Source organism: Typopeltis vanoorti, chromosome 20 (genome assembly GCF_054136105.1).
Source record: "Typopeltis vanoorti isolate ZY-2024b chromosome 20, IOZ_Tvanoo_1.0, whole genome shotgun sequence".
Taxonomy (NCBI): Eukaryota; Metazoa; Arthropoda; class Arachnida; order Uropygi; family Thelyphonidae; genus Typopeltis; species Typopeltis vanoorti.
In genome coordinates this window covers 70,070,575-70,098,570 of record NC_143568.1, presented here as the reverse complement: position 1 = coordinate 70,098,570, position 27,996 = coordinate 70,070,575, and the positions used below count along the sequence as shown (strand labels likewise).

Here is a 27,996-nt window from a genome sequence, read left to right as displayed (position 1 = left end):
GAAACGCAAATATTTTAATCGCTGCTTTCAGTACAAAATTTACTTAATGTTTCACTCAAAACTCTGATCTTAAGCACTGCGCTGCGTTTTGGTCTACTTTTAGTAGACAACCAAGGAATGGCCGTTAGTAATATCCAATTGGATCAATGATAAATCCCTTAACAAAGTTTTACATTGTTCAAGAGATTATGATGCTTTTTACACTTACGGGATTTGTTATTAATATGCATAGCATTAAAAAACACGGACACATTGCGTAGTAGAACTGGAATTCAGGTGGGTTCAAATTCATTCAGTTTCAGGCCTTTCGAAATTTGTCCTAGAATGATAACATAAATCCCCCAAAATTCTCTATTGACGTAGATTGCTATCTATGTCAATCTAGGTTAAAAAAAAACATTTGAAAGGATTATGAAAGATAAATATCATCATCATCACAGGTATATCTACTGACTCTTTTATAAGATTAATCATTTCTTCTGAAATGTCTGAATTGCTCGTGGGAAGACAGCATAACAGGAAAATGGCAAGAACAACCGAAAGTTTTGTGATTTTAGCTATGTTCTGTTCTATTTCAGGTAATAACCAGTAACATATATATATATATATATATATATATATATATATATATATATGTATATATAATGATAAGCCTTTTTATGTCACGTTTATTAAAACGTTTTGAAACTCAGGGGCTACCCTGAGTCGAGTCTTCAAAATTCGAGTCATCAGAATTCAAGGAGAACCAGCCTACCAGTCCGGAACACGGGGGTTAGGCGCCGTAGGCGCAAGGGGGGGGGGAGTATCCCCCCTAGTATATATACATATATATAATATATATCTATATATTCTGTCTCAGGCCCACATTTTTTTAAATTATATGTCTCAATAAGTCAATAGAAGTTCCATGAACTGATGCGTGATGTTACATCTACTTTTTAAAGTAAAAAAAATTAGAAAGTTTTTATTTATTAAATAAAAAATATTCCATTTTGTCTAGTCTGCAGCTATTCGCTAGTTGGCCAAATCTAGCCGCAGGAGAGTGGGCGAATGTATTTGTAGAGCATATGGTAAGAAGACCACATTTAACACATTTCAGTAGAATGTTTCCTCTAGACAACGGTATGCTTCCTGGTCTGGATACTTCTCAAAGATCTTTCAAGAGTTTTTCTATATGTGCGCAAAATACAAGTAATGCATAATCATACTGAAAATTTAAATTAAAACATAATTTATTTTACTTGGTTTAAGCTTGTGTAGAATGGCGTTTGCACTCTACGGCGCCTGGTCCAGCGAATAAAGACTTGGGTTCAAATCTAGTCGCCGACTAGAAGAACATTTTCCAAGTTCTTTCGACCTTTTTTTCGACCGGTTCCCGAGTTAGTCGATCTCCGGCAAGGTAAGTGGGTTTTTCGTCCCGTAAACACAAGGAAATCTGCCGTCGAACCCACACTATTTTCAGACATTAAAAATATTGTGTTAGGGACCACAAGATGGCGGCACTTGTTAGCCGTCTTCTTCACTGAGTACCGATTAATCAGAGATAGCGGGCCTTGGGCCCGCTATCTCTGATTGGCTACCAGTGGAGACTGAACTGCCCACTCAGTCTCTAAAAGTTAGATAGGGCTAAGTCTTCGCCTAATCCCTATACGGGAACAAAAAAAAAAGGCATTAGCTTAGCTGATTTATAATCATTTATTAAAATTGATTAAAAATAATTCCTAATTATATATATATATATATATATATATAACCATGCGGAGCCTCCGGAGCTCATTTGATATAGACGAATCCTTTGATTCGAAAGACCAGATTCGAATCCGGACTATGACGCGAGGACACTTTATCTGGTCTTTTTAACCAAATAGTGAGTTAGCCGGTCCCGTAGGAAATTTAGGGCTTTTTCTCCTGCAAATGCGTGTTTTCCGAACTTTGAAACAGGCAAACCTGTCACATGAACACTGAGATCTAAATGTAGCAAAGAACTGACAAGCCGGCTGCATTAATTGTTTAAAATCTTTAATTGGGGAGCTCAAACGGACGTAAAATTGATGAATATAACTATACAGTCTGGTCATGAAAATAATCCCCTACTGTACAGGAGGGGATTGTTTTCATGGACATCAAGGGTCCTCTCATCCTCTTAGAACAAAATCTAACAGCTTATTCTTTAGATTGTTTTGGATCAAGCATTGCCCTATGTGGTTTCAATGCAGGATCCGGACACTTCTGGTTTTGTTAGAAGAGTTCCAGCATTGGCAGTCTGCTTACCCTAGTGATAAGAGTAGCTGTTCTCGATCCAGCAGGTTGCCAGTGTGAGACTACTGTCCAGCTTATTGGAAGCCTGAAGTGCTTGAAAAAGTTCCATGTTTGCTCTCTAGAGCAGGATCTCAGATTTATGTAAAAAATAAATCAAAATACAAATATATGTATATATAATCAGTAAAAATAGAAAAAAAATCCTTATCCTTAATAATCCTGTGTAGGACTATAGGAATTTTTATAGGATAATTTCAGCTGAAGGCGAGTTAGCCGATCTCATACATAATTGTAAAATTTTTCGCTCTCCCCCCCCCCCCACACACAACAGAAAAACCGGGCCAAAGAATATACGCCTTGACAGTAGCAGACTGTGTACATGGAATTAACCGTCCTGTCATAACATTAATTACGTTTACATAAAGCCAAATTGGCTGTGACATGCCATCGAATCAAACACGTTTAGGGCAGTGAATGTAAATTTTTCGTTTTATTATAATATAATAGATTAAATTTAATTATATTTTACATTCAGTAATATACCAGCAATATACTCTCATATGTTTTGATTGCTCATGCAGAAAGAAGACATGCTCTCTTCTTGTATGTTAATTAATTAGGGTTAAAAAAAATAACTTTTTTTTTAATCCTAAAGTTTAAAAAAGGAATTACTTCAGGCTTAATATAAACTTAGTAAGGTTTAAAATCTACCTCTTTAAATGGTTTCTAGAGAAACCATTTAAAGGCGTAATACCAGAAACAATAGTAACGAATCTCTGGAGCATATTTTGCACTGATGTTTTTAATTTTCACGAATATTTCTGATAAAAGAAAATACCTTATTCAGCAACTGAATGCTTCCTACTTCCATTCTTTTATAGTTCTCCGGGCTACAAATCCCATAATAGAGACCAGCCTCGTTGAAACCCATCTATTGAATCTTACCGCTTCTCTCGAAGTCAACATTAGCAGTCCTGATTATAATGGGAAGAGTCCGTACCCAAGGGATATAACATACTCGTGGACTGTTTTTGGTCACAGAGAAAAAGTAAGTCATATATCCACACACATTTCTTAATTAGCGTGTCTCCAATTCTTGAAAATCCTGTCAAAATAAATAAATTAGTAACAAAAAAGCTTGTAGTCGCATCGTTATAAATTTATGTATTTGCATGTAATAAAACAGTCTAATCTAAATGTCAATGGACACACACTGTATTGAAATAAAAACTGGGACACTCGCTGTTTTGGAATGAAACATACTGGTATGTATATTGTTGTAGTCACAAAGCCTATGTTGATTTCTAGAAGTTTATCTGCATACGGTTAGTGGAGAAAAACTTAGACAGACTTGGAAAGTAGTGCTATCGGGATGGCATTGAGCTGCTTTCAGGCAACTCATCTGTCATCATCATAGGTAGGTAATATTTAGCTAATGTGAGGTACTACATCAACCGAGAAATACACAGGGAGACTCAAGAGGCTAACACCGATGGACCAAAGGATGATAAGAAGGGTGGTAAGGAAATTTCGGAAAATCCAGCGAAAAGAAAGGAATTCAAAGAGTCTACAGAAGTTTCAATTAATTATACGATATTACTGTATGTAAATAGCTGCACTGTCTTAGTTTTCATGCTGGAAACTAAGGAACACTGCTCACAAATCAAACATGAATCATAGCAATCAATAATATAGACTATACTGGTGCAAAGAACATCGCGACTCGTCCGAAGGACACTGAAAGTTCTTGATATGAAGTTTAGATTGATGATTCCCCCTTTTTCCATTCGAATAGGCATGTGGGTACGGCGCATTCTTGAGATCAACTTTTGCCCGAGTACATCATCAAACCTGCAAAGTTTGGTGGAAAAGATGTAATAGTTTGGGGCTATTTCTGGTATTCAATTGGATCACGTGAAGGGTGAATATGTAACATTTCAGTATAATACTATGCTTCCGCGTAGTAGCATTTTCAAGAATGAAAAAAAAAAAAAAAAAAAAAACTCAAATCCGTTTTAACATCATGTTATGCTGCAAGTGCCATTGTGTTTGAACATGTTCGACATAAGGGGAATGGAATTTTGGTACGAGCACGTCTATTATCCATCAGTGTTAGATGTACTAGATATCATGCTGAAGAAAGAGTGATTTAAAATACCTCACTCATATTATTATTTTTCAAAAAAAACTAAAAAAAGCTATTGGGTGCTTACAATCTTGGTTCCGGTGAAGATGATTTTTTGTTATAATTCGCAATGCTTTTTTTTATTATTCCAAAGGAGTGAATTGCGCCTCTTTAGCCCTAGCTAATTCTTGATATAAGTGGGTAGCCAGTTTTTACTTTTACCTGTCAATAGCTAACCGATGGCTGCCGATGATTTTGAGGGAAACTTTAGGCAAGACTATATGAAGACAGTTTCCCTCGTTTCTTGATCCTGAATCCTAACGCATACTGTTTTCAGAAATAGTGTTCGTTCTAACCAAGGTAGATTTTTCTGAATGCAGAATTGAAACCCCGAGTTTTCAGAGAAAAATTCCTATTTGCCTGCACTGAAAAAGAAAAGAAAAAATTATCTTAGAAGAAGTACCTCTTGCCTCTGATTAGAGTCGAATTAAGAGCAGTCTTTCTTCCGGTGACGCATTATGAGGTTACATCTGCTAATGATATTGAGGTATGTGCAATATAGGTTTCTTTAAAATACAGTGTTGTACCAATAATCATTTCGACATGGTGTTTATATAATCAGCGTTTACATAATGATACATGCTATTTATTTATTTATCTATTTTCAGTTTGTTCGACTGTCGTTCTTGGACGTTTCACTTTTTCCATCATATAAATGTGCGTTTGATGGTGTTGCAATTTTTGATGGGAACACAACATCTGCACCCCTTTTAGGCTTGTACTGTGGTAACTGGTTACCTACAGATATCCAGTCTACTGGTCCAGTACTTCACATCCTCTTTTATAGCAGCGAAATCAATAAACTTCGATATCGAGGATTTTTTGTGCAGTTAACTGCTGCAGATCCACCCAGTGAGTAATTTTGTTATCAATTACATTTTGTTGCTTAGTGTACTAATGCACTTAGTGTAATCTGGCATTCCTATGCAGGCACTGTCGGTGCTAGGTTATTTTTCCCCCTTATTTCATAAACTAAAATGTTTCTAATTGACATTAAACAAAATAAAATCGTCTTTCAGGTTAAATTAACAAGTAAATTAATAGGGCTTTTTTATTTTCTTTTTTAATTAATTTCAAAATGCTCTGTTATAATTCATTTACAAAAAAAAAGTTATAAAATACCGAAATTTAATATTTTAAAATATTTATCTTAACTGAATTTTAAATCATATCGATACCTAAATCATATATCACTATTTAATTTTGATATTTTAGTAAAGTATGAATAAAGCATAGCTTGAAGTTTTGCGCCCCTTCATGGCTTGCACTCTAGGCGGTTGCCTAGTTTGCCTAAATGGTAGCGCGCCCTGTATGCAGACATGGTAGAAATTGATTTTTCCCCTCATAAACCATCACGAGTGACAATGACATATCCTGCATGTTTGCTTTGGATAGTATAGTCAGGAAAATTATTATCCAAAATTAGAAATTTTTCACCTTATAAACATGCTAGTTGGCACAGACATACGCTTTAACTCGTTATGATGAGAAGATTTTTGAGTTATTTTGCAACTGAAAAGCACACATTTGTTCACTAAGATACAGTACATCTTTAAAAAAACTATATCTATATTTGCTTAGTTGTAGTGTATTTTATTTTAAGTAATAATAAACTTAAATATCTCATTTAAAAACTGAGCCCATTTATTTTTAAAAAAGTCTACCACTTGAAGCTTTGATAAACAAATTTTACATTGTTCATTTCTTACACTAGGTTTTTTTTTTATTTTTTGCTGGCAAATGAGTCTTTCAAATAACGTATAATCATGTGTTTTGACAGAACTTTTACAGAACACTAAACAATAATGCGCAATGGTTCCATACAGAACGTCTGTCATTCCTATGCAGACATAGTAGAAATTGATTTTTGTTTTCCACGAAAAGCAAAGTTTGAAAACATGGACTTTAAAAGCAAAAGAAAATGCATTTAATTGGTGGAATAGAGTAGCATACGGCGATGAGGCTTAAGATTACATATAAGCGTCAAGCGATTATTAATATATTGTTTTCGGTGAATATATCCGAGTCCAAAAATAGCAGAGAGAGAGAGAGAGAGAGAGAGGATAAAAGTTTCTTTTCTGGTCGCAACGCCTGCGGTTGCTGTATTAATAGCTTACTAAAGATCTGTTTAATACAGCTTCCTCATATTTATGAGGCCATACTGTAATTAGCTGCTAAAAATCTATACTGTATCTTGTCTTTCCAAAGAGACCTAATCTCCCAATAGAGATTATTGTTCATAACGAGGTTAACTTCTAAAACATATTTTATCATTTTAAATTTGAATTATTGATGAATTCTTTGAAGATATGACATTCTTCTCCCTATCCCCCTCCAATTAAATGTTCTTTCTTTCTTTCTTTAGCTACTTGTAGTCCTCAGGAACTCACTTGTCACAACGGTCGCTGTGTCGAACTAAGCAGCATCTGTAATGGCAGAGACGAGTGTGGTGATGGTACCGATGAAGAAACATGTGGTAAGTAACGTTTGAATTACATTAAGTTAGACTGTGCATCTCTGGTTGAGGGGGGGGGGGGGGGAACTTGACTTTTGGGAAAGCGAACTTTGTACGTTGATTGGTGACAAATTGCTGACAAAGATAGTGACATTTACGTATATTGGAGGTTTCTTTCTCTAAAAAAAACGAATCTTCCATCAAAAACTGAGATGTACAGCACACACTTACTAAGAGCGTAAAGAATATGCATTCATTCAGGAAATGCCAATTAATATTGAAAGATTAGAGTGAGATGTGAAAAAGCACTATGTTCTCAAAAGTATTTTGGGATATGATGCTAGAATGCTTCTTTTTTTTTTTTTTTTTTTTCAAAATCCAAAACCTGACATCTAATAGAGAAACAACGCTTGTAATATCGCTAATTTTATTCAGGCTCTTGGCCTCAATAACAACCATTCTTCAGGTAACATTTCGACCAGTTCAGAACAGTGGACTTATGAAATCTGGCAGAATTCCTCTTTTAGTTCAGTTGTCATCTCAAAATCGAAGCTAGATGCATTGAATATCGTGGAATATCTATGGAATATTGTTGCACCCATAGCTTGGCTTTGTAGAATGGTACGAGATTAATATGAGGACATCGGCTTCATCCTATCGGCGCTATGTTATCAATATAAACACAAAAACGATGGTATTTTCGGTACTAGGCTAATCGTCCTCCAAAACATGAAATATGGATAGCAACTCCACACTATTACGTAACCCAGCACTAAATTTCATTGATGAGGCACTGTAATAGGTAGCGCCCCCGAACTACTTAATACTGGGTAGCACGATTCGTCACCGGACTTGTCACATTTCTACTTCCAGAGACAAGTTCTTACAGGAAACTTGAAAAAGGTACCAATTCAATTGATGTTTGACAATTTTTAGCGTTATGAGACGCAATTCTATAACTAAAACCAAGGAAATGCGAGCCTTTAAATCGAGCTGACTCGCAATCGCTTCCTTTTGCCATCTGAAACTTCGCACTAATGGCTTTATAAATGAATTGAGCGGTCATAATCCCCCCCCCCCAAAAAAAAAATTAATTCATCAGAATTCAATGCAGAGGCGTATGAACGCTATGGCATTATGGCAGTTGCCAAGGGCATATGTTAGAAGGGGACCAGTGACAGGATATTTTACCGATTATCGAAACTGTCACGCTTAAAAGAACGGCAAGTAGCAACGAATTTTTCAAGGTCACCAAAAACCTAGTTACGCTACTGGTTCATTGATCCAGATTTGACAGCGATAATTTTTATCTGTTCTATCGCTATCAGTCTTTTCATTGTAATCATTACTGCTGGCTTTGGAAAGTTCAAACAGTTTGTTATCGTTGCACAGCTGGTTACTGATATGATAATGAAAGCCTATAAAACGTCATGCTCTCGCGAATTTTATCTCTTCTGTTGTTGTCTCTGATTTTGCACACTGCTTTGAAGAGTGAAGAATATTTTGATAATTATTGTATTTTTCAAATATTTATATTTTTATTTTTGGTTTTATTTAGTTTTGCAAGGGCAATGTACTATCGTTACTCCCATATGAAGAATAATCGTAATTTATTATTATTATTATTATTATTATTATTATTACATAGTTCTTCCAGCATGCTTAAAGAGTATGCAGGAAGAACAACGTGCTCTTCGGTACATTATACAAATATTCCAGACAGTTGGAAGTTCTACGTATGCCTCTCTTCCAACGTTTTGAACGTCTTCAAGGTCGGAAAACGCACTGTCTTCCAACTGCACTATGGAGATAATATGTAGCATGTAAATTTTATTTGATATATTAATTTGAATACAGCCTTCACATAAAAACATTTTTATTAGTCACATCCGTAGAGCACTCGCTCGCTTTGTAATGCTAAATGAAGGATCATTGTGTTAAGGTACTTTTTTTTAAATGATAAAATGCAATATCAATAAAATGTTCTCTGAAATTTGCAGATTTGAAAGCTCGCATATAAAATGAGAAGAATGTGTTGGTAAAATTACGATGCTGTCTTCATTTAGCGAAGGCGTGTACCTCGTAACTTCCATGATGTTAGATCTTCAGAAGAGACTACTTCCAGGTTCGATGCCAGTTTTTCCAGTCTTTTTTCCAGCACATTCTCAGTTCGTCATCCTTTGTCAAGTATTTTTGCCCCTCCGGTTTAAAACTTAAAACTCAGGTTTTAAGTGGAGAGTAGAACTTACTATCACAAAATAATACTGATTAGGATAGCGCTAGGATACGGACTGCAACAATTTTCTGTTCTCCGCTTCCGTTCAGAAGTGCATCCAAATGCGGAGATGGTGAAAGCTGGGGGTTCAGTTGACTAGCAATTTCCAGAAAAGTACGGACTTTTCTGGAAATTCTTACTCTCTCTCTCTCTCTCTCTCTCTGGGGAATGAAAATGTGTTAGAAGATTTATTTACATTATGTTCTATTGTACAAATTAGGTCCAAAAATACTGACCAAAACTTATTGCATCTCACCAGAAAAGAAAGTCATTTATCATAGATATCCTACAGAATGTAGTTAGAATTTTAACTAATTGAGGCTTCTTGCTGCCTAGTGTACGGTTTCAGTTATTATCGCAAAATAAATCATTCATCAGAAAATTTTCTACCACGCTAAATTAACTAAAATATTGAGTTTAGATCGAAATGAACATTTTAACGAATAGAGATCTGACATATTGTTTTACTGAATGTTTACACTAGCGTGTTTTAATTGTAGTAGGTCGATACAGAAACATTACTCGCTTCCAAGCCATACATGCTGTCATGAATACAGTATTCACTCACGGGCAACTATCGTTACAATTCGACTCTACGGACACATGGCATGTCCCGAAAGAAAATCAGAAAACATGATCCGTTTCTAGCATACTCCGAAAAAATCATAACTTAGCTTTATAATTTCCTCGGAGTAATCTGTTCATACAATGTCCTCTCATATTATGCAAATAAATTACTTTCGCTCGGGCACCTCCTTAACACACGAAAACGACGCAACATTTGAACATTTGTTCTTCGGTTAGGAAAAACCGAATGAGATTCCATCTTCTAGGATGCTACAAATATTGAACTTTTCAGCGAGTTAGTCTCATACGAGGTGTCAGAGTTTTTATTACCGGAAACTGGATCCCCCCCCCCCCCCCGTAAAACAGGCAAATTGTCCGTACAACACAACAATTTTATAGACAGGCATAATATACACAGCCTCAGTTGCTTCGTCTATACTTTCAAAAAAAAAAACAAAAAAACAAAGCTTTAGCTTGATAGAAAAATGTCAAATGGTTTATGGATTTCTCCTGATAATTGAAATAGAAAGCAGAATGCAAATTAATCCTCTAACCTTTCCCACATAGTCCTACAAGCAAGCACCTTGTTACCACCTATTTCTTTCGTCTGTAATCAAGTTTTTCTTCTGCCAAAGCTCAGTAGGCATCAATGATGCCCTTTGGCTGGAAAGACCTGTATTCGATTCGTATTTAGCAGGCAAGGAACCTAAGACAGTGTTTTCCCTCTCGGAAACTCGGGTTTTGCAACCATCAAAATATGCAAATAGGCCAGAAGAACACATGCAATGAATAAACCTAATACATTGACCTCACAATTATAGTTGTGAGGATTCTTCATTAATACCAGCATTGCAAGCAAAGTATTCCAAATAACCACAATAACTACAGTATATCAAAGGATATATTTCATAAGGATTTGCAAAATCTGCAAAACTCAGGCTTTTGAAAATTGCAGAAGATATTAGAACATTTATTTAATCGACGAATGGCTTTCGGAATGAAAAATTCAGCATGGATAAAGAAGCTGAACTATTTCCTGAGACTTTATATAATCGAAGTGGATGAAGACATTATTTTAATGAAATTGCATTCCAACTGAATTAGAAATGGAAGGAGTAGTTTATAAAACATTACGAAGGAAGTGTGTTAACAACAAGAAGGGGAGAAGGAGGTATATATCGCATTTTCGTATTATATTTTGTTTTCATTTCATGTGACGGAGCGTTTTTTTTTCTTTCTAGAATATCGCGTCCGCAAAAATGTGAAATGTGGCAGGACTCCTGTTCCTCCTGAATTAGGTAATGATAGAATTGTTGGTGGCACAGAAGCAGTTCCTGGTAGCTGGCCATGGCAAGGAGCATTACGACTTCGCTCTGAGGAACCTGGCGGACATATGTGTGGGGCAGTCATCATAAATGATCAGTGGGTGCTCACCGCTGCCCACTGCTTTCGCAGGTGAGTCATCTACGAAATAAATTTAGAAAGGTGTTTTAAGGACTTAATTACTATTTTTTTCCGTTTTAGATTGAATGAAAAAATGCAATTCATATTTTCTTTTTTGACATCAAATTTATCCCGGTTGAATTCATGATTAGTATATATGCGATTATCATCCTAAAAATGATTGGAATATTTATTATAAAAAATAACTCTCTCTCTCTCTCTCTCTCTCTCTCTCTCTCTCAGGCATTGAACTTTTCAGCGAGTTAGTCTCATACGAGGTGTCAGAGTTTTTATTCCAGGAAACTAGATTTACGAGACTATAAACCCATTTTCCAGGAGAGGGAAAAATCGATCTCGGGCAAGTAAGTGGATTTTTAGTCGAGTTTCAAAGAAAGGGTCAGGAAAGGTTCTTATAGTTTGGCGACTAGATTCGAGCTAAGAACGGCTTTCTTCGAGCAGGCAGCGTTATGAGTGTAAACATCACTTCCATGGGACTACACAGGCCTATTCTGACTAAAAGCAAACAACAACAACAACAAAGAAAAAAGAAAAGCACTCTTTGCACTCTCTCCACTGTATAATTACGACGGAAACCAGCAGATTACGCCTGTCCACAATAGTCCAAGTGAGGTATTATCAAGAGGTAAATGAAAAGAGGAAAATGACTTCTTTATATTTACATAGCAAATTTACTCCTATTTGCAATCTTTGATGCAATATATGGCCCTTGAACTTCAACTTCCTATGTACTAAAACTTCAAGATTCCTAGCCAGATCAGTTTCTTCTAGCATAATCCCACTAATATAATATGACACTGGATGTCTAATTACACCAAAGCTCATGACTTTATATTTACTAACATTGAACTGAGAGCCATTTTCACATACCCACAATTCCAGCCTATGCAAATCATTCTGCAAGTACGGCATAAAATTGAATTCCTGGTTATCCTGCTAATCTTTGCATCATTAACAAGCAAATGCATGTCACTGTTAAATCCTCCCCAATGTCATTAACAGTGGACCAAGGACTGATCCCTGTGGTATTCCACTGATCACCTTAAATCTTGCAGACTCACAATCTCCGTATACCAGTTTTTGATATCTATTAATAAACTCATACCCACGTTAATATTTTATAATCCAATCCAGTATTCTCCAATGTATGCAACAGTCTTCTAAGGCATATGACAGGATACTGCATCCTGTCATATGCTTTAGCAAAGTCCAAAAGCATCACAGTAGATAGTGGATCCATTCTACTTCTCTAACTCAATGTTAACATTATTATAAAATGAAGGCTAGTTACTTAAACATGACCTTCTCTGAATAAACCTATGTTGTTCATTACATATTATAGATTCGTTAAAGCCGTTTCTGTATGCGAGCTCTTACTAACATTACCAAAATCTTTACCATTACTGAGAAGTAGACAGTTAAACACATCAATCTTTTAACCATCCTTGTACAATAGGATTGTCATAATGTTTTTCATCTCTGTGTAATCTGCGCTTTGTGAGGCTCAAATTATATAGCCTTGTCAAAGGAACAGCCAGCTCAGGTTTTTTTTTTTTTTTTTTTTGCCTTAGCAACCGTACTGATATCGCATAATCTCCTATTGTCGAATTGTTATTCAGTTTGTGCAACAGCTATCGTACCTCCTCTTGATATACTTGACTTTCCACTTCACTTGACATCCAGTGGAGAGGTAACAGTGCGCTCAATGTTCATACATTAGGTTGGTAGCTGTTAGCAAAATGTGTACTCATTAGTTGAAAACAATCTCTTCTGCATCTATCCTCACACGCATACTATCTCGTTCAGTAGATTTATTCTTACAGACCCATTCTTTCTTTTACTTGTAGAATTCTTTTGGGTGGTATTTAGCTTGCAGAGTCAGTTTGTTTTTCTACTCAGCTTTCTGAGGAACAGGTGTAACTCTTCTAGCCTGCTACTGATCATTTTCATAACTGACGTCATCCTTATGAATGTTATTCCGTTCACATCTTTTTCTTAAGAATCTCTTGCTTAATAAGATTGTGCATCCACTTTGCTCCTACCCTATTCATTACTCGGCTTATTATCTTCGAAATCTAGGGACACATTACGGTATTGCATCATTCTTTTCAATATTTTTAAGTGCTTGCCACGCATTACCGATATCCTTCCCATTCTAGCAAACGATACCATGGGAGAATCTAGCATATTACTAAATTGGTCGTAATTTCCTGCTTTATAGCTCAGCATGTAACTTTTTAAAATGGAATATTTAACTTTAGCTAGTCGGCAATTAATAACTGCTCCAGACACTCGATACCAAAAACTGTTTAGTATAGTAAAGTGTAGGCCGTTCCTGTTATACAAATCCAGTCTTCCTTCAAACTCACTCAAGAAACTAATCATTCTACACAGCTTATGCATCCACTCGTTTGCTATCACAGCCATTCTTCTTATTTCCGTTATTATATTCGTGTTATCATTGCTAGACAAATCGGTTATTCCTACCAGAAATGCCATCACCTTTACTTTCCTTTCTGCATTTCAATTACGCACCTTAAATGTTTTAAGTTTTTCGGATGCAAAAATTTAAAATATGGAGATTCAGTCATGTTTTATAATTGAATCTCCTTTTATAATTGAAATTGAATCTCCTTTTATAATTGAAACTCACTCAAAAAACCATAATTGAAATTGTGGTTATAAAAAAACTTTTATAATTGAAATTGAATCTCCTTTTATAATTGAAACTCACTCAAGAAACCAATCATTCTACACAGCTTATGCATCCACTCGTTTGCTATCACTGCCATTCTTCTTATTTCCGTTATTATATTCGTTTTATCATTGCTAGACAAATCGGTTATTCCTACCAGAAATGCCATCACCTTTACTTTCCTTTCTGCATTTCAATTACGCACCTTAAATGTTTTAAGTTTTCCGGATGCAAAAATTTAAAATACGGAGATTCAGTCATGTTTTATAATTGAATCTCCATATATAATATCCTTCTTTTTACAATCGATTTTATCTACTTGATTATTGTTGCGTGAAATCATACCCGATTCAGTACTTTTTTGTTTCTACTTCAGCTGCTTGCTCTTCTTGTTATTACGATCAGCTTTGGAAATAATATTTTAAGAACAGACAGCTTATCAAACATACATTTTGTTGGCAATCAGTTTCACTATCGTTATGCTTGATTAGGCTTAGAAAAGCAACAAGTTCCAAACTCTGAAATCTTAGAAAAGAATGACATCAAATTAAAGAACTTACTTACTAGAAATCCTACAACTTTTACGATCAGTCATAAACAAACATATGACGCAGACTACATTGAAAACTACTAAAATGAAACACCAAAAATGCCATCTGTAAAACCGATATTAACCACATGCGCCACCTCCCAATATTTATAATAATTTAGATTTATTATAGTTTTTAATTTGCTTAAAATTAAAATTAGAAGTTAAATTTATTAATTAATTAGAACTTAAAGTTAAAATTCTTAACTTAAATTAAAATTATTTTATTATTAGATTTTAATTATAAACTGTTTAAGAGAAAACAAATATTTGGCACCCTTCATAATTCGCGCTGCATTCAAGTTATCTTTATTGCCTATTTCGCTATGGTACAACGCTAATATTTTAAATTGTGTTAAAAAGTATTAATTTGATTTATATTCTCACTGTTTATATGAAGAGTTTAAGTTCTGGATAGCTTTACGTGCTACGTATTTTTATAAATTATAATAGTTTTAAACGAGATTATGTTATTTGATAGTTGGTTTCCATTTCAAAGAAGAAGAAAAAATCGCTGATTAACATGATCTTTTCTTCTCAGCTTCGTATTTGTATTTAAAATAAATAAAATTTTATTTTGTATGAAGCGCTAGTCTTATTTAAGATAAAATATTTTTAAAGAATGATTTTATTTCCTTTTCTTACAGTGTACGAGAATCCAGTGCTTGGACTGTGCACGTAGGAAAATTCAACAAAAACACAATAGACGAAACAGAACAAATTCGATACATCAAGCAAATTATCATCCATTCTGAATATCTTGGTTTTTCCGACAATCCTGTAAGAAAACATCTTGTATTTTAATACAAAACATTAATAAATTATTAATATTGTGTATACATATTTTCTTTAAGTAACTTATGTAATTAGTTTTGGTGAAAATTTGGATGAAAAATGATAAAAAATTTCAAAAGTCATAAACATTGAAAATCACTGAATAAATCATCGAAGGTTTAAAACACAAATCATGTCGAATTGTGTTTAAGGACCTCGGCGTCATCAAGTGTATAACGCTTTATTATTATTATTAGAAACTTTCAGAGAGCCAGGGACTCATTGATGGAGACAATACATCCCCACACCAACTATCAAGTCATTCTAATCGGAACGGTCTAAGAGCTAAACCTAGCTCTCGTCCCTATCTTGAATGTATTCATTCGCAACTTCCATGGATGCACTACATGGCCCTCCCTATATGACCCTCCATAAAATAAAATAAAATAAACATCTTCTGGTATCCTGCATGATGACGTTTTCAGAAGTTTCTAGGTCTGATTCCTTATTCCAGCATTTTGATGTTGGTTTCAACATTGCAAGTTTCCTCCGAGTTGTATTTGGAATCTTTGCAATATTTTCCCTTAATTTCAACTTACTGTCTATTAAAACTACTCAGTTTCTTCTTAGCATAATCCTACTAATATAATACAGCACTGGATATCACACCATAGTGCTTAGCTTTACATTTACCAACATTGAACTGACTGCCACTTTCACATGCCCACAATTCCAGCATATTATAATATGAATATTCTCTTCTGGTGAATACCCAGAAGCTTCGTATATACCGTCAGATTTAGACTCATTGAACCAACTTTTCATCTCTTTCCTTCATTTCATATCCCTCTCCTCTTTGGAAGTCCTCTCCAACAGTATTTTCCCGAACGCATCCAGTTCTTCAAGAAACGCATTAACAAATTTATTTCTTCTCTCTGATCATTTGCCCACACACAAAACTGTTGTTATATGTCTTGAAACTTCGTTATAGTGATTGAGACTTCACGTGTGTGGGGATAATTTTTTTTTTTTTTAAATCAGATCATGCTGCGAGTGCTGCATACCTTTCGCATTCCTTATTATTCTACCTATCTGTGTATCATTATGTCATATCTAGATTATTTCCAATATAAACTAAGAAATTATTTCTGGGTTACTCTAAGGATCATTTTAAATCTTGTAGATTTACTCCACACACCAGTGTTTTATATCTATCAGGCAGTCATCCTCTTATTCAAGCTAATAGCTTATAACCCAGTCTATCTTCCAACCTATACAATTCTATATTCTGCAACTTATCCCATGAAAAGCCATAATAAAGTTCAAATGTGTCATGGTGTATCCATTTTCCCTGTCTTGCAGCCATAACATAATTATAAAATGGAAACAAGATACTCAAACATGACTTTCCCATAATAAAACCATGCTGTTCATTGCAAAGTACAGATTCTCTGTCAACCTATTTCTGTATGCGGGCTCTTACCAACATGTCTACTTCACAAAATCTTCCTCACCACTGCAGACATAGTGATAGATCGAGTGAAATCGTGGAAATCTTCCCTGTGCCAACACTTTGCATCCAGGTCAAAAGGCACAGCCAATTCAGCCGCCAGACACAACTCTTTTAGCATCCCTACTGATATCCCACTAACCCCAGTTGCCGAATTCTGATTCAGTTTATGCAATGGCTCTGCTACTTCCTCTTCATACACTTTCATGCTTCTTCATCCAGTTGAAGAAGCATGGAAATCGTGTTACGTACACCAAGTTCATAGCTGTTATCAAACTGAGTGCATGCAAATTTTTTTCTTGAGAATCTTTTGCTTAATAAGCTTGTACATCCATTTCTCTCCTATCTTATTTATTCTTCGAACTCTAGGAACACATTCCGACATTGCATCCTTTAAGTATTTGTATTGCTTTTCATGCATTGCCGATATCTCTCCCATCTAGCAAACGATACCATTGGCCTGGACCTAATATTTTCTTCACCTGATCATAATTTCCTTCTTTATAGTTCAGCACATAATCTTTTTTGAATAGATCATCGATATACTTATCCATTTTCCATGCCAGTATAGTATGATCACTCTCACTAACTGGAGGCAAAAGAATCATGTCTATAACTGAAACCCCATCTGTCACTATAATCAGTTCTAACACTCTCTTGATTCCTTCTGTCACATGCTGCTTGAAGAGGTCGTCACGCAACAGCTCAATAAAGTCGGTTTATAACTTTCGTGCGATCTCACTGTTACCAAATCAATGTTAAGATAATTAAATTTGCCAATTATGTTTACTCATTTAACATTCATCAATGTTAAATGAGTAAACATCATTTAACATTGATGATGTTAAATGATGTTTAACATCATCAATGTTAAACTCACCCGCCTAGTGGATGAGTTACTGGTGATGTTATAATAAGGTAACTACGTCCTACTATGCATTTGATCTTCTTAGACTCCACCTCACACATATTAGCTTCAAACTCATTGCTGTTACTAAAATTGTTACTAATATTGGAATCGTAGCTTTCTACCCTAACTGGACTCATCCATTATCATTAGTATTACATCTTTCCATTTTGTATGCCCTTTTAATTATTGTACCCTTTACTCTCATCTCCAGGTATTATTTCTGCCTCTTACTAATGCATACAATCTGGGATAACAGCATATTCATCAAAAGCAACCAACTCTATTCCTTTATTCCTGATAATTATGCCAATCTTGTATAGTCATAATAAATAACCCCAGGCATTTTGTGTCCTTTCCTCTGTAGTCTGCATGATTGAACTGTACAACTTGTAGATCTATATTTGTGTCTAATGCCCTTATGCGACCTTCCTTCCACATACTTAATAGGTCTGAACCGGAAGAACTGATGGTCTTGCTTTTTTCATAATCATCTCCACAATCATGAACACTATCGTATCATTAACACAGTTACACAACTTTGCCGCTCTTACGCATAGATTTTCGTCAAACTTCATCATGGTGAGAATGGTGATGAGGTATGGTGAGGTGCTCCCAATCATGATCTAGTTTCTCTGGCTCATCGTTTTAGATCTCGTTGCAATAAATTATTTCTCCAGTCTCCTGATTTAAACGAGTTATTATTATTATTATTAGTAATAGTAGTAGTACATGTGTAGCTCAGTGGATGTGGCGGTTTCACACCAAGACTTGGTTTCAAATCTAGTCGGCAACTAGAGAAAATTTTTCACTATTTCAGACATTAAAAATATATTGTGTTAGGGTTAGGAACCACGAAATGGTTGTACTTGTTGAGCCGTCTCTTTACTGTGTGCTGCTGAATTAGTGATAGCCTTGGGTGATAACCAGCTATCTGTGATTGGCTTCAAGAGGAGATTGAACGTCCCACTCAGTCTCCAAAAGTTAGATAGGGATAAAACGGCCTCGTCGACTCCCTATACGAGAATAAAAGGCGTTAGCTGATTTTTTTAATATTATTATATGAAGCTGCTGTATTTGTGATGTTCTGTTTTTGGCATGAAACTGCTGGATGAATTTAAATGCTCCAACCTTAGCGTCTCAACTCAGTTTATGTTCAGTTCTTTAGTGAAAATTATATAGTCTGTGCTTTCGAAATTCTATTCTATTATCTCTCATAAAATTTAGTTATCGATCAGTTTTAGTTCTATATTTTTTCCTTCCTGTACTAAGGGATAATTTAATTTAATCTAATAAAAATTTGGTATTTGGGATCACTACAAAAAAAGTACATCGGGAATCATTTCATATACAACTTGCTGGATAAAATCTCGATATTGCAGGATGCACTTGATTGGAAACGATGTTCAGATATTCCTTGGAGGACACTGACCTTTCAGCGATATCAGGGGTCCCGTTCCGTACCAACAGAACATTCCCCCACAACATGTCACCACTTCCAGAACCTTGAGTTGTGTTTACAAGGCAAGCTGGGTTCATTGCTTCATGGAGCTCCCTCCAAACTCTCTTCCTACCGTCAGTACAGAAAAAAGTGTACCGTGACTAATCGGACCACATGACTTCTTCTCTCTTCAGTGTTCAGTGACGGTGTTCCTGACACCACTGTAGACGAACTTTCCGGTTCTTTGCAGAAATTAGTGGTTTTCGTTCGGCATGCGACTACAAATACGAATCCTCTTTAATTCTGTACGCATAGGTGGGTGAGACATGGGTCAGGAACAGCCTTCATTGATTGCTTTGGTTACACATATGAAGTTCTGTTTGTTCGTACAAACCTTCTCAGTCGACGGCGATCTTATTCCTGACCGACTTTCTTAGGACCACAGTTGCGCCTCTTAGACAAGAAATGAGGATTATTTTTTCACTGATTAAACACCCGAAATATCTTGCCTTTTGAGAAACCAGTCTGCTCTGCTGTTTTCGAAATCGTGGCTCTAGCCAGACGAGAATCCACAATAAAATCTTTTTTATAGAACTCTGAAAGATCCTTCGTTTTCCCACTGTGATGAACAGTGTTGACTGTTACTATCATTAGCAAAATACTTGTCTAGAACACATGGAGGCGCACGTGACCAAATATTTTGAATACACGCTACGTAAGTGACGTTTATGTATATCTGCATAAAAGTTTCGAATTCATTGGACAGAGTGTATATAATGGTTTTCTTTTTATTTTGGGTTGCTAAGCACAATGGTAGCAAAGATCATTTCTGAAAAGCGACATAGGCGCATCGTGGATTTTTAATGAAATACCGTACTTTAATGAAATAGATACTTACGATCTCTACTAAAAATTGTCGCGTTATTTCAATTTTCGCTTTCATCGGGCCGTTCTGAGTGTGCACAACCAAGGAAAAATTGTTTCAGTACGATACAGCATTATGTGTTACAAAGAAAAACAAATGCACTGTCTCTACAATAAATAAGCTAAAAACGCTCTAAGTTCAATTGTTGTGATAATAAATTTTATCATGTATGCAGTGATGCTAATGCCGCACATATATTTTAATCTGTCTTAGATTAAGTAATATTTTTTTATTTCTTTACGTTAAATTGTATCATTGTTTTAGAATAGAAATGCCAGCTTAATCGAATGTTATTTCCGCTAGGCTCTGGTGAACAGAAAGGATAACGACATAGCCTTGGTCCGTTTGAATGCCCCCGTTACATTCAGTGATACCATCCAACCAGTATGCATATCTCCTTGGAAGTCTAAAATGAAGACTGACACTATGTGCCACGTTACTGGATGGGGTGCAACGCACGGTAAATTACTTTCATAATCGTTAATTTGATCCTTCCTGTATTCAACCAGAACACGGAAACAGATATTCCAGCAAACGTTTCTTTAAGTTTACGGACATACTGTACCCATTTCCAACAGAAAAGCGATGCACTTATTTCATTCTTCTATGATTGTAGTTAAAAATCTTTTTCATCCAAAGTCAGTAGTCTTCCATATTCATAAAAGAGTTCAGGGGAGAATGCTGGTCTTGAAATTCACGCTTGCTCTTGTTATCATTCAGACAGTGAGAGGTGTGATTGAAGTCTGATTAGCGGAATAATGAATTACTGACCATTTAAAACTATATATTTAGAAATTTATGTACATTTAATCATACAAATACAACATTTATTTTACAAATGATATTCTATCTTTTTTCAATTTAGCTACTTGAATAAACTTCTACCCTACAGTTCTTTACGAACTGGTCAATAACATCACCATAAAAAGTTGGTTGTAACTTAATTTTCCCAAGCAACACGCACACTTGTAAAGACTGGCTGAAGCTCACTGGCTAGAGCTACTTTGACTGCGTATGGCCCGTGTTTAAGCAACAAGGTGAGGTGACGTGGAGGGAGCGGAAATGGCTATGCGCGCGCATGAAATTACAATGCTGAAGCGAGGACCTGGATGCTCCAGAAATTGAGCTTTGTGTTGTGTATCGGCCTTCGATACACAACACAAAGCTCAATTATTGCCGCGCAAGCTTAAAACGTCTTCTGTCTACAAAAATAAAAGTCTAAATGGAATGCTTATAAATGAATGCATTTATTAACAAATAAATATTACTTCTTTCTCAATTAATGAGCTTGCGCAGCAAACATAGAGAATTCGTCACTGAAAGAGTGTCAATCTCACTTTGACATAGATGTTTGATATGTTTCAGTTTATTTGTTTATTCGTTTATTAATTATAGTTTCAATCCCATTGCCAAAAGATTCTAAATCTATCATACATTTAGTACAGTGGTAGAACTGAGGGACAACCCAGTTCTACTGCTCTAGAAATCAAGCATGGTACTTTCTCAATCTATTTTAGTCTTCCAGTGAAGAGGATGGTCTTCTCATATTTTGCAAAAAAAAAAAAAAAAAAATTGCATATCACCTAGAGCAGGGATTCTTAACCTATGGTACGTGAGCCACTGCCTTACTGGTACATCTAACATCTTGAATTAAATATAGTGGTACGCCACTGGAAAAGGTTGAGAACCCCTGACCTAGAGGATATCAATAAGACTTTCACAAATATCCATATTACACTGAGATTTGAAATCACACCCAATTGGTTGTAAAGTGGAAAAGCTATTCATTCTGCCAACCAGTCCGAATGGATATCTTATAATTTCAGAAACTTGAAAAATGAATAGCATTTGAACTTCCATCCATACATGACGTTCCTTTTAAAGAACTTCTTTCTAAAAATATTGAACCGAGTTGAAAGAAGGGAGCAATCTTTTCCTTGAAGATTGTTTGTCTTCTAATTTCGAGTATTGAAGAAGTCTCAGAAATAGTAAAACGTTTCACTGGACGCAGAGAGAAATACTACAGACAAATATTACTTCAGGATTACTCATTTGGCAGTACATAGCATTCCGAAAAACATGGCAAGGAGTGGGAAGGGAAGGAAAGAAACAATAACAAATAACTTACGAATTCTAAGACTTAGTAGCAATAATTGGTCCCCGATACTTTGCTGAAGCAAAGCTTTTAGGTTTTTCAAAACTTATTGAAGTCAATAAGATTTGAAGAAATAAGTGTGTGTGTGTGTGTGTACACACACACACACACACACACACACATTGGTGGCTCGTAGCTTGAAATCGTGGGGTGCTGCAACTTTCGAAATATACATACACACTCTAAGTACAGTGTATACGTGTTTGGATAAAATATCAAAATTATGGTAAAAATTAAAAAAAAATTAAACATGAAAAAATATTTTTTATTATCGATGAAATTATACAGTTTGATATAATTCAAAATTACTTAAAAATAAAATATAGTCTTCTTATTTTGTTTCATGAAAATATTCCAAATATTTAAAGAGACGGACACGATAAGCACTATGAACACTCTACTACTGGTGCAGACTGCATATAAACAACAGTGGAACTGCGCGACAGACAGTGCAGCATTATGCTAATAGCTCGCATCTTACTGTGACGTGCATATGCTTGCACGTGTAGCAAATACTGTACTAGCAATATGACACTGTGGTAAGCACAGTGCTGCTAGCGACCTTTGCCCTCCTAAGTGCTACAAGATGGATTTTTATTATTTTTTCTAAAAAATAAGAGAATTATATAGGATTGTTGATGATAAAATTAAATATTACAAGGAAATATAAATAAATTAATAAATCGAGAAAATTTGGGGGTGCTGCAGTTCCTCAGTGCTTATGCACGAGTCGCCCCTGTATATATATATATATATATATATATATATATATATATATATATATATATATATATATATATATATATATATATATATATATATATATATAAAGATAAGCCGAAATTTGAAACGTTTCTATGTCATGTTTTCCTGTCACGTTTTTTGTCTCCGGCTTACCAGCCCGGAACTCGGGGGGGGGGGTTGTCGCCGTAGACGCCAGGGGGAAAGATATTATATATATATATATTTTATTTATTATTTTTTTTTATTATTATTATTATTATTTATTATTTTTTTTTATGATACTTATTCGCTATAGGTGAAGTAGCAATAGCACAAACCAATGCTATGAACATGATGGTTAATATCCGATTCGCGTCACTTGCTATTCCTATTAGCTTCATGTGTTATCTGGATTATTATTATTATTTTTTTTTTTTTAAGTTTGTCCGATAGTAAAGACCTCGCTACCACTTATGAGGCTAGATAAGTCACCTTCACTCGGAAGGTTCTTATAAAATTTCTTGTATTCTAAATTTGATTATAAGCGACATTTTTGAAACTGTAGTTAAGGTACTATGAAAATAATATTAAAAAGGAAGATTTCATAATTTCGAGGAATTTGCTTTAAATATTTAATGGCAAATGCTTCACAAATTACAATTTATATTTTCCAAATATAGAATAGACAATTCTATGTAGTTTACATAATGTTTATATAAAATATGGCCGTGTGATAAGTGTGTGTTGATATTTATTAACATATATCGATGCTTTTCAGGAACAGGAAACCATAACGTTCTTAAGCAAGCTGAAGTACCTATTGTTGATATAAAAGAATGTCAGAAACTATACAGAGATCAATTTGTGATCAATGATAATATGATTTGCGCTGGATTCAGAGCAGGTGGACATGATTCCTGTCAAGTAAGTTTTCAGTTTGACTGTAATTTTAAATGAATCAATTTATAAGTCAGATTATTTCGAGATCGAGATATATAATCCACAATCATAACTAGTCTAATTTGTAAAGTCGCAAAAATTATGTCGCCGCATAGTGCAGCTATTGACATAGTTGCAGTATAGCACAGCTCATTATCATATTGAAATTTATGGTTTACTTCCATGAAGTTGCCTCACGATCCTTGATAATGTAAAACTTAAAAGAAAAAATGTTCATGCTAATTCTTACGGTTATTACAACACGGAGAACTCGCCCAGACTAGAAGAACCCCCCTCCCCTCCCCGACACACACACATACACAATGAACAGTAGGGATGAGGTAATCTGATAACGAACGTGCGCCCCCTGGTAATCGTAATTTCAATAATAATAATAATAATAATAATAATAATAATAATAATAATAATAATAATAATAATAATAATAAATAAAATACCACATCATATAAAAATTGCACTTTAAAAATGATTTGAAGACTATATATATCGTGATTATATATCGGGTATATATATCGTCAACTCTAAACTACCGACCTCAGCGAGTTCTATATCACGTAAATATAGCACGAGTATTTGTATGGAACTGGGGGTGGGGTTGTTTTGCAGCGATTGGAAATTGAGATAACAGCGTTTAGTTTGTAATTTTTTTTTTTTTTTTTTGGTGGGGGAGGGGAAAGAAGATAAACGCTGTAAGAATCAGAGAGCTTTCGTACATTAGTCAATATCGATGAAGCCTTTGCGTGCCTTTCGAATACCTTCTACGATGCGGCGAACCTTGATAAAGTTTTGGTTTTTTTTTCTGACGGAAGTTACGGTAGCGGGTCTCTTACGAGGATGGAAGGATTTTCCTTTTTTGAAACTGGAAGGAAGATTGCCAAAGAAACTGGCAAACCAACCAGAACATACGAAATTTACAGGCATAATTAATATACTGACATTTAGCCTTTGTTTCTTCGGCCGTTATTCCAAACAAAAACAATAACATGGAGATCAGAAGAGTAGTAATATTCAAACTGGGACTCTTACTACACAGAAGAATGATTTAGCTGAAATTATTGCTTTGGGTCACTATTCTTCCATTTTATTAATACATTTGCTCTTTTCATCACATCTTTCGTTCTTTTCCCCTTGCTGTGATATTACGAGTATTATTTTGTTTTACTTAGAGGAATGATCTGATATTCAACCTACTCACAGAACTACCGTATTTGTACACATTTTTTAGGAAAAAAACTTTATCACTGAATATTATAATGAATTTACAGTATTTAAAATATAAAGTAATAAGTAGGTCTACTTTAAAATACCTAATCTAACTAGAAAAGAGTATTCACCTTTTAATCGTCAAAACCAAGAAATTCATCTCCAGAGCTAAATGAAGAGACACTTGAAACCTCTTCTAAATCAGAATTTGAGTCCTCATACAACAAATTGTCCTCTGTACCATCCAGTGCATTACTAATTCCACACTTCTTAAATGATTTAACCACTGTCTCAATTTTCACAGCATCCCATGAAGCTTTGATCCACTCACAAACTTGCGAAATACTTGGCCTCTTCCTTCTTCCTGATGGCGTAACCTCAAAATCTGAAGACTGCATCCAGCTGTTCCCCTTCTCCTTCATAAATCCATTAAATGGTTTATTAATACAGACATCTAAGGGTTGAAGTTAACTAGTTAGATCTCCTGGAATTACAGCTAACTGAGTTTTCAATTCCTTGAGTTTATTTGTAACATCATCTGTTCTGTGAGAACGAAAGTGATCCCATACTAGCATGGCAGGCTTCTTCAACAGTTCCCCAGGGCGCCTACACCAAATTTTATCTATCCATAACTTCATTCCGCCTCCATCCATCCATCCAACCTTTTGCGTGAACATGTACAAACACTCTTTTAAGCAGTTTTTCTTTGGGTAGCGTCTTCCTTTTAAAAATCAATAGTGGCGGCAATTTTGTCTCATCAGCACAGCAGGATAAAACAACTGCGTAGTGAGTTTTTTTCGTGCCCCGAAGTTTTAATAGTACCACTTTTAGTGCCCTTGGAATCTACAGTTTTGTTTGAGGGCACATCAAAAGTCAGCGGAACCTCGTCCATGTTTTCTATTTGCACAAGTTCAAAATTTTCTGAATGTTAATGACGAATCGATGAAATTCAATCATTTTTTCTTCATATTCATCTGGCATCTTTTGTGATATTTTTGTTGTATTCCGCATACAAAGCTGGTTTCTCTTCATGAATCTTGAACAACATGATTGATCCAGTAAAGTTGGCGATACCTCTGTTAGTGGCTATCGCTTTCGCTTGATGAATAATAATTTTTGTAGACACTGAAGGTCCCGCTTTTCTGTGGTCTAAAATCCAAGTATTCACTTCTGCCTCAAGTTCTGGCCATTTTGCAGTTCCACTTCGCATGTTATGTTTACTGTGAGTTGCTTTTTTTTAATCCTCTTCCTGATTCCGCCAAGGTCTTATCATATTCTTAGTTGGGGGTGTTCCGAAATGCCTCTCTGCCGCCCTGTTTCCATGTTCTTTAGCATACGCAATCACACATAGCTCGTATGCAATATTGTAACAATGCTGACGTTTTTCAGCCGTAATTTGTCAAGAAATTTAGAGAAAATTTAACGGCAGAAATTTATCACCGTTCACAACTGCGACAACAGTTGGAAAGTTTAAACGAATAGGACACAGCTGTGATCTTCGATGACAGTGCATCCGCATCCACTGAACTCTACGTCAGTGTTTCTCAGAATGTGGTACGCGTACCCCCGGGGGTACGTGAAAGGTCTTCAGGGGGTCCGTGACAATTTTCGGCTATGCATCATTAACGCATAGAATAAAATTCAATGTAGCAGTAAAATTCGAGATCGTAAAACGTTCCTATTGTATCACTGAATAAGGTACAGATACATCTGTTTTGTAATATGTTTCTCAACAAACAGTGCAATTAGAGACAACTGGGATAAAAACGGCACTAACTAATGAATCGCATGTCCCCTCCCACATAAAATGCTGTATGACTCAAGCAAAACCATATGTTTCCGGTGCAACATATGGTTTTGTTTCATTTCAATTCAACTGTCGGCTTGTCTTTGTCATTTAGTAGTACGATCTTTTATAATATCTGAAATACCAATCATATGAACATAGATGTCTGAAGTTTTAGAAACACTGCTCTACGTAACTGGAATGCTCTCACACACATCGCAAGGAAGCAATAAAGAAATCGCGTAACTCGGAACACACAAAATTTCCAGAAATGAAAATAATAAAAAACTGAGTCCGGCGTATAAGACGAACCCTGTTTTTCAGACCTATTTTCAAAGGAAAAAAAGTGAGTCTTATACTCTGGCAAATACGGTAATACGTTACAGGTTTACAACTTTTCTTTTGGAATTATCCTAATCATAATTAATAAATAAGTAAAAACTGACAGATTTGGAAAGGTGATATTTCTTCCCTAAATTTTTTTCTTGATGCAGAACAATCAGGCTGGATGGCATGATCATTTAACGAACATAATATATTGACATTTTACAATTATTGCCTGTGCTGGAATGTTAACAAATTAATCCAGTCTTGTAGTCTGGAAAAAAAAAAAACCAGAAAGAAAAAAGTATGTGCATGCATTTAGTGATCAGATTAAATGTTATATTATATCAGTTTATTACTATTTTCTTTAGGGAGATAGCGGCGGACCTCTTGTTGTGAAGAAAGGAAGAAAATGGTATCTGATAGGAATTGTTGCTGCTGGAGGAAACTGTGCTGCAGCTTTACAACCAGGAATCTACACCAGAGTGTCAAGTTATCGTTGGTGGATTAGCAAAACAATTAAACATAATCCATAGCTGGTGTATCTCTGTATGCATTACGTATAACTAGGGCGACCATATAATTTATCATCCATACCCAGATATTTTTGGGAGTGAAGGGGGGAGGAAATAATCCAAATCATGTAACATTTTGAAATATTTATTTATTTCCATTCACTTCGGTTTTATTATATTAGTAGATTAATGACACGGTTCTATTTAAAACTATTGTCAAAAATATGTTCCTTTCTGAAAGAATAACGTATGTCTGTCTATTAAAGCAAAATAAAAAACAAACTTCA

At 35.2% G+C, this 27,996-nt stretch overlaps 1 protein-coding gene across 1 annotated transcript; it reads left to right on the top strand.

Moving 5' to 3' along the window:
- Positions 1–479: 479 nt before the first annotated feature.
- LOC150095551 (chymotrypsin A-like) lies at positions 480–27,996 on the top strand. The gene is made up of 9 exons (XM_090410169.1): positions 480–578; positions 3,141–3,307; positions 5,053–5,296; positions 6,810–6,920; positions 10,983–11,196; positions 15,134–15,266; positions 20,347–20,503; positions 23,700–23,845; positions 27,566–27,996. The coding sequence occupies exons 1-9, from the start codon at positions 485–487 to the stop codon at positions 27,728–27,730; spliced, it is 1,431 nt and encodes a 476-aa protein (XP_090266295.1). The 5' UTR covers positions 480–484; the 3' UTR covers positions 27,731–27,996.

What these genes read in the sequence shown, in the direction of transcription:
- LOC150095551 (XM_090410169.1), top strand. Translation starts at nt 485, where the DNA reads ATGTCTGAATTGCTCGTGGGAAGACAGCATAACAGGAAAATGGCAAGA. An exon ending in TATGTTCTGTTCTATTTCAG is followed by an intron (nt 579 to 3,140) that starts GTAATAACCAGT and finishes ATTCTTTTATAG; the next exon opens with TTCTCCGGGCTACAAATCCC. An exon ending in TTTTTGGTCACAGAGAAAAA is followed by an intron (nt 3,308 to 5,052) that starts GTAAGTCATATA and finishes ATCTATTTTCAG; the next exon opens with TTTGTTCGACTGTCGTTCTT.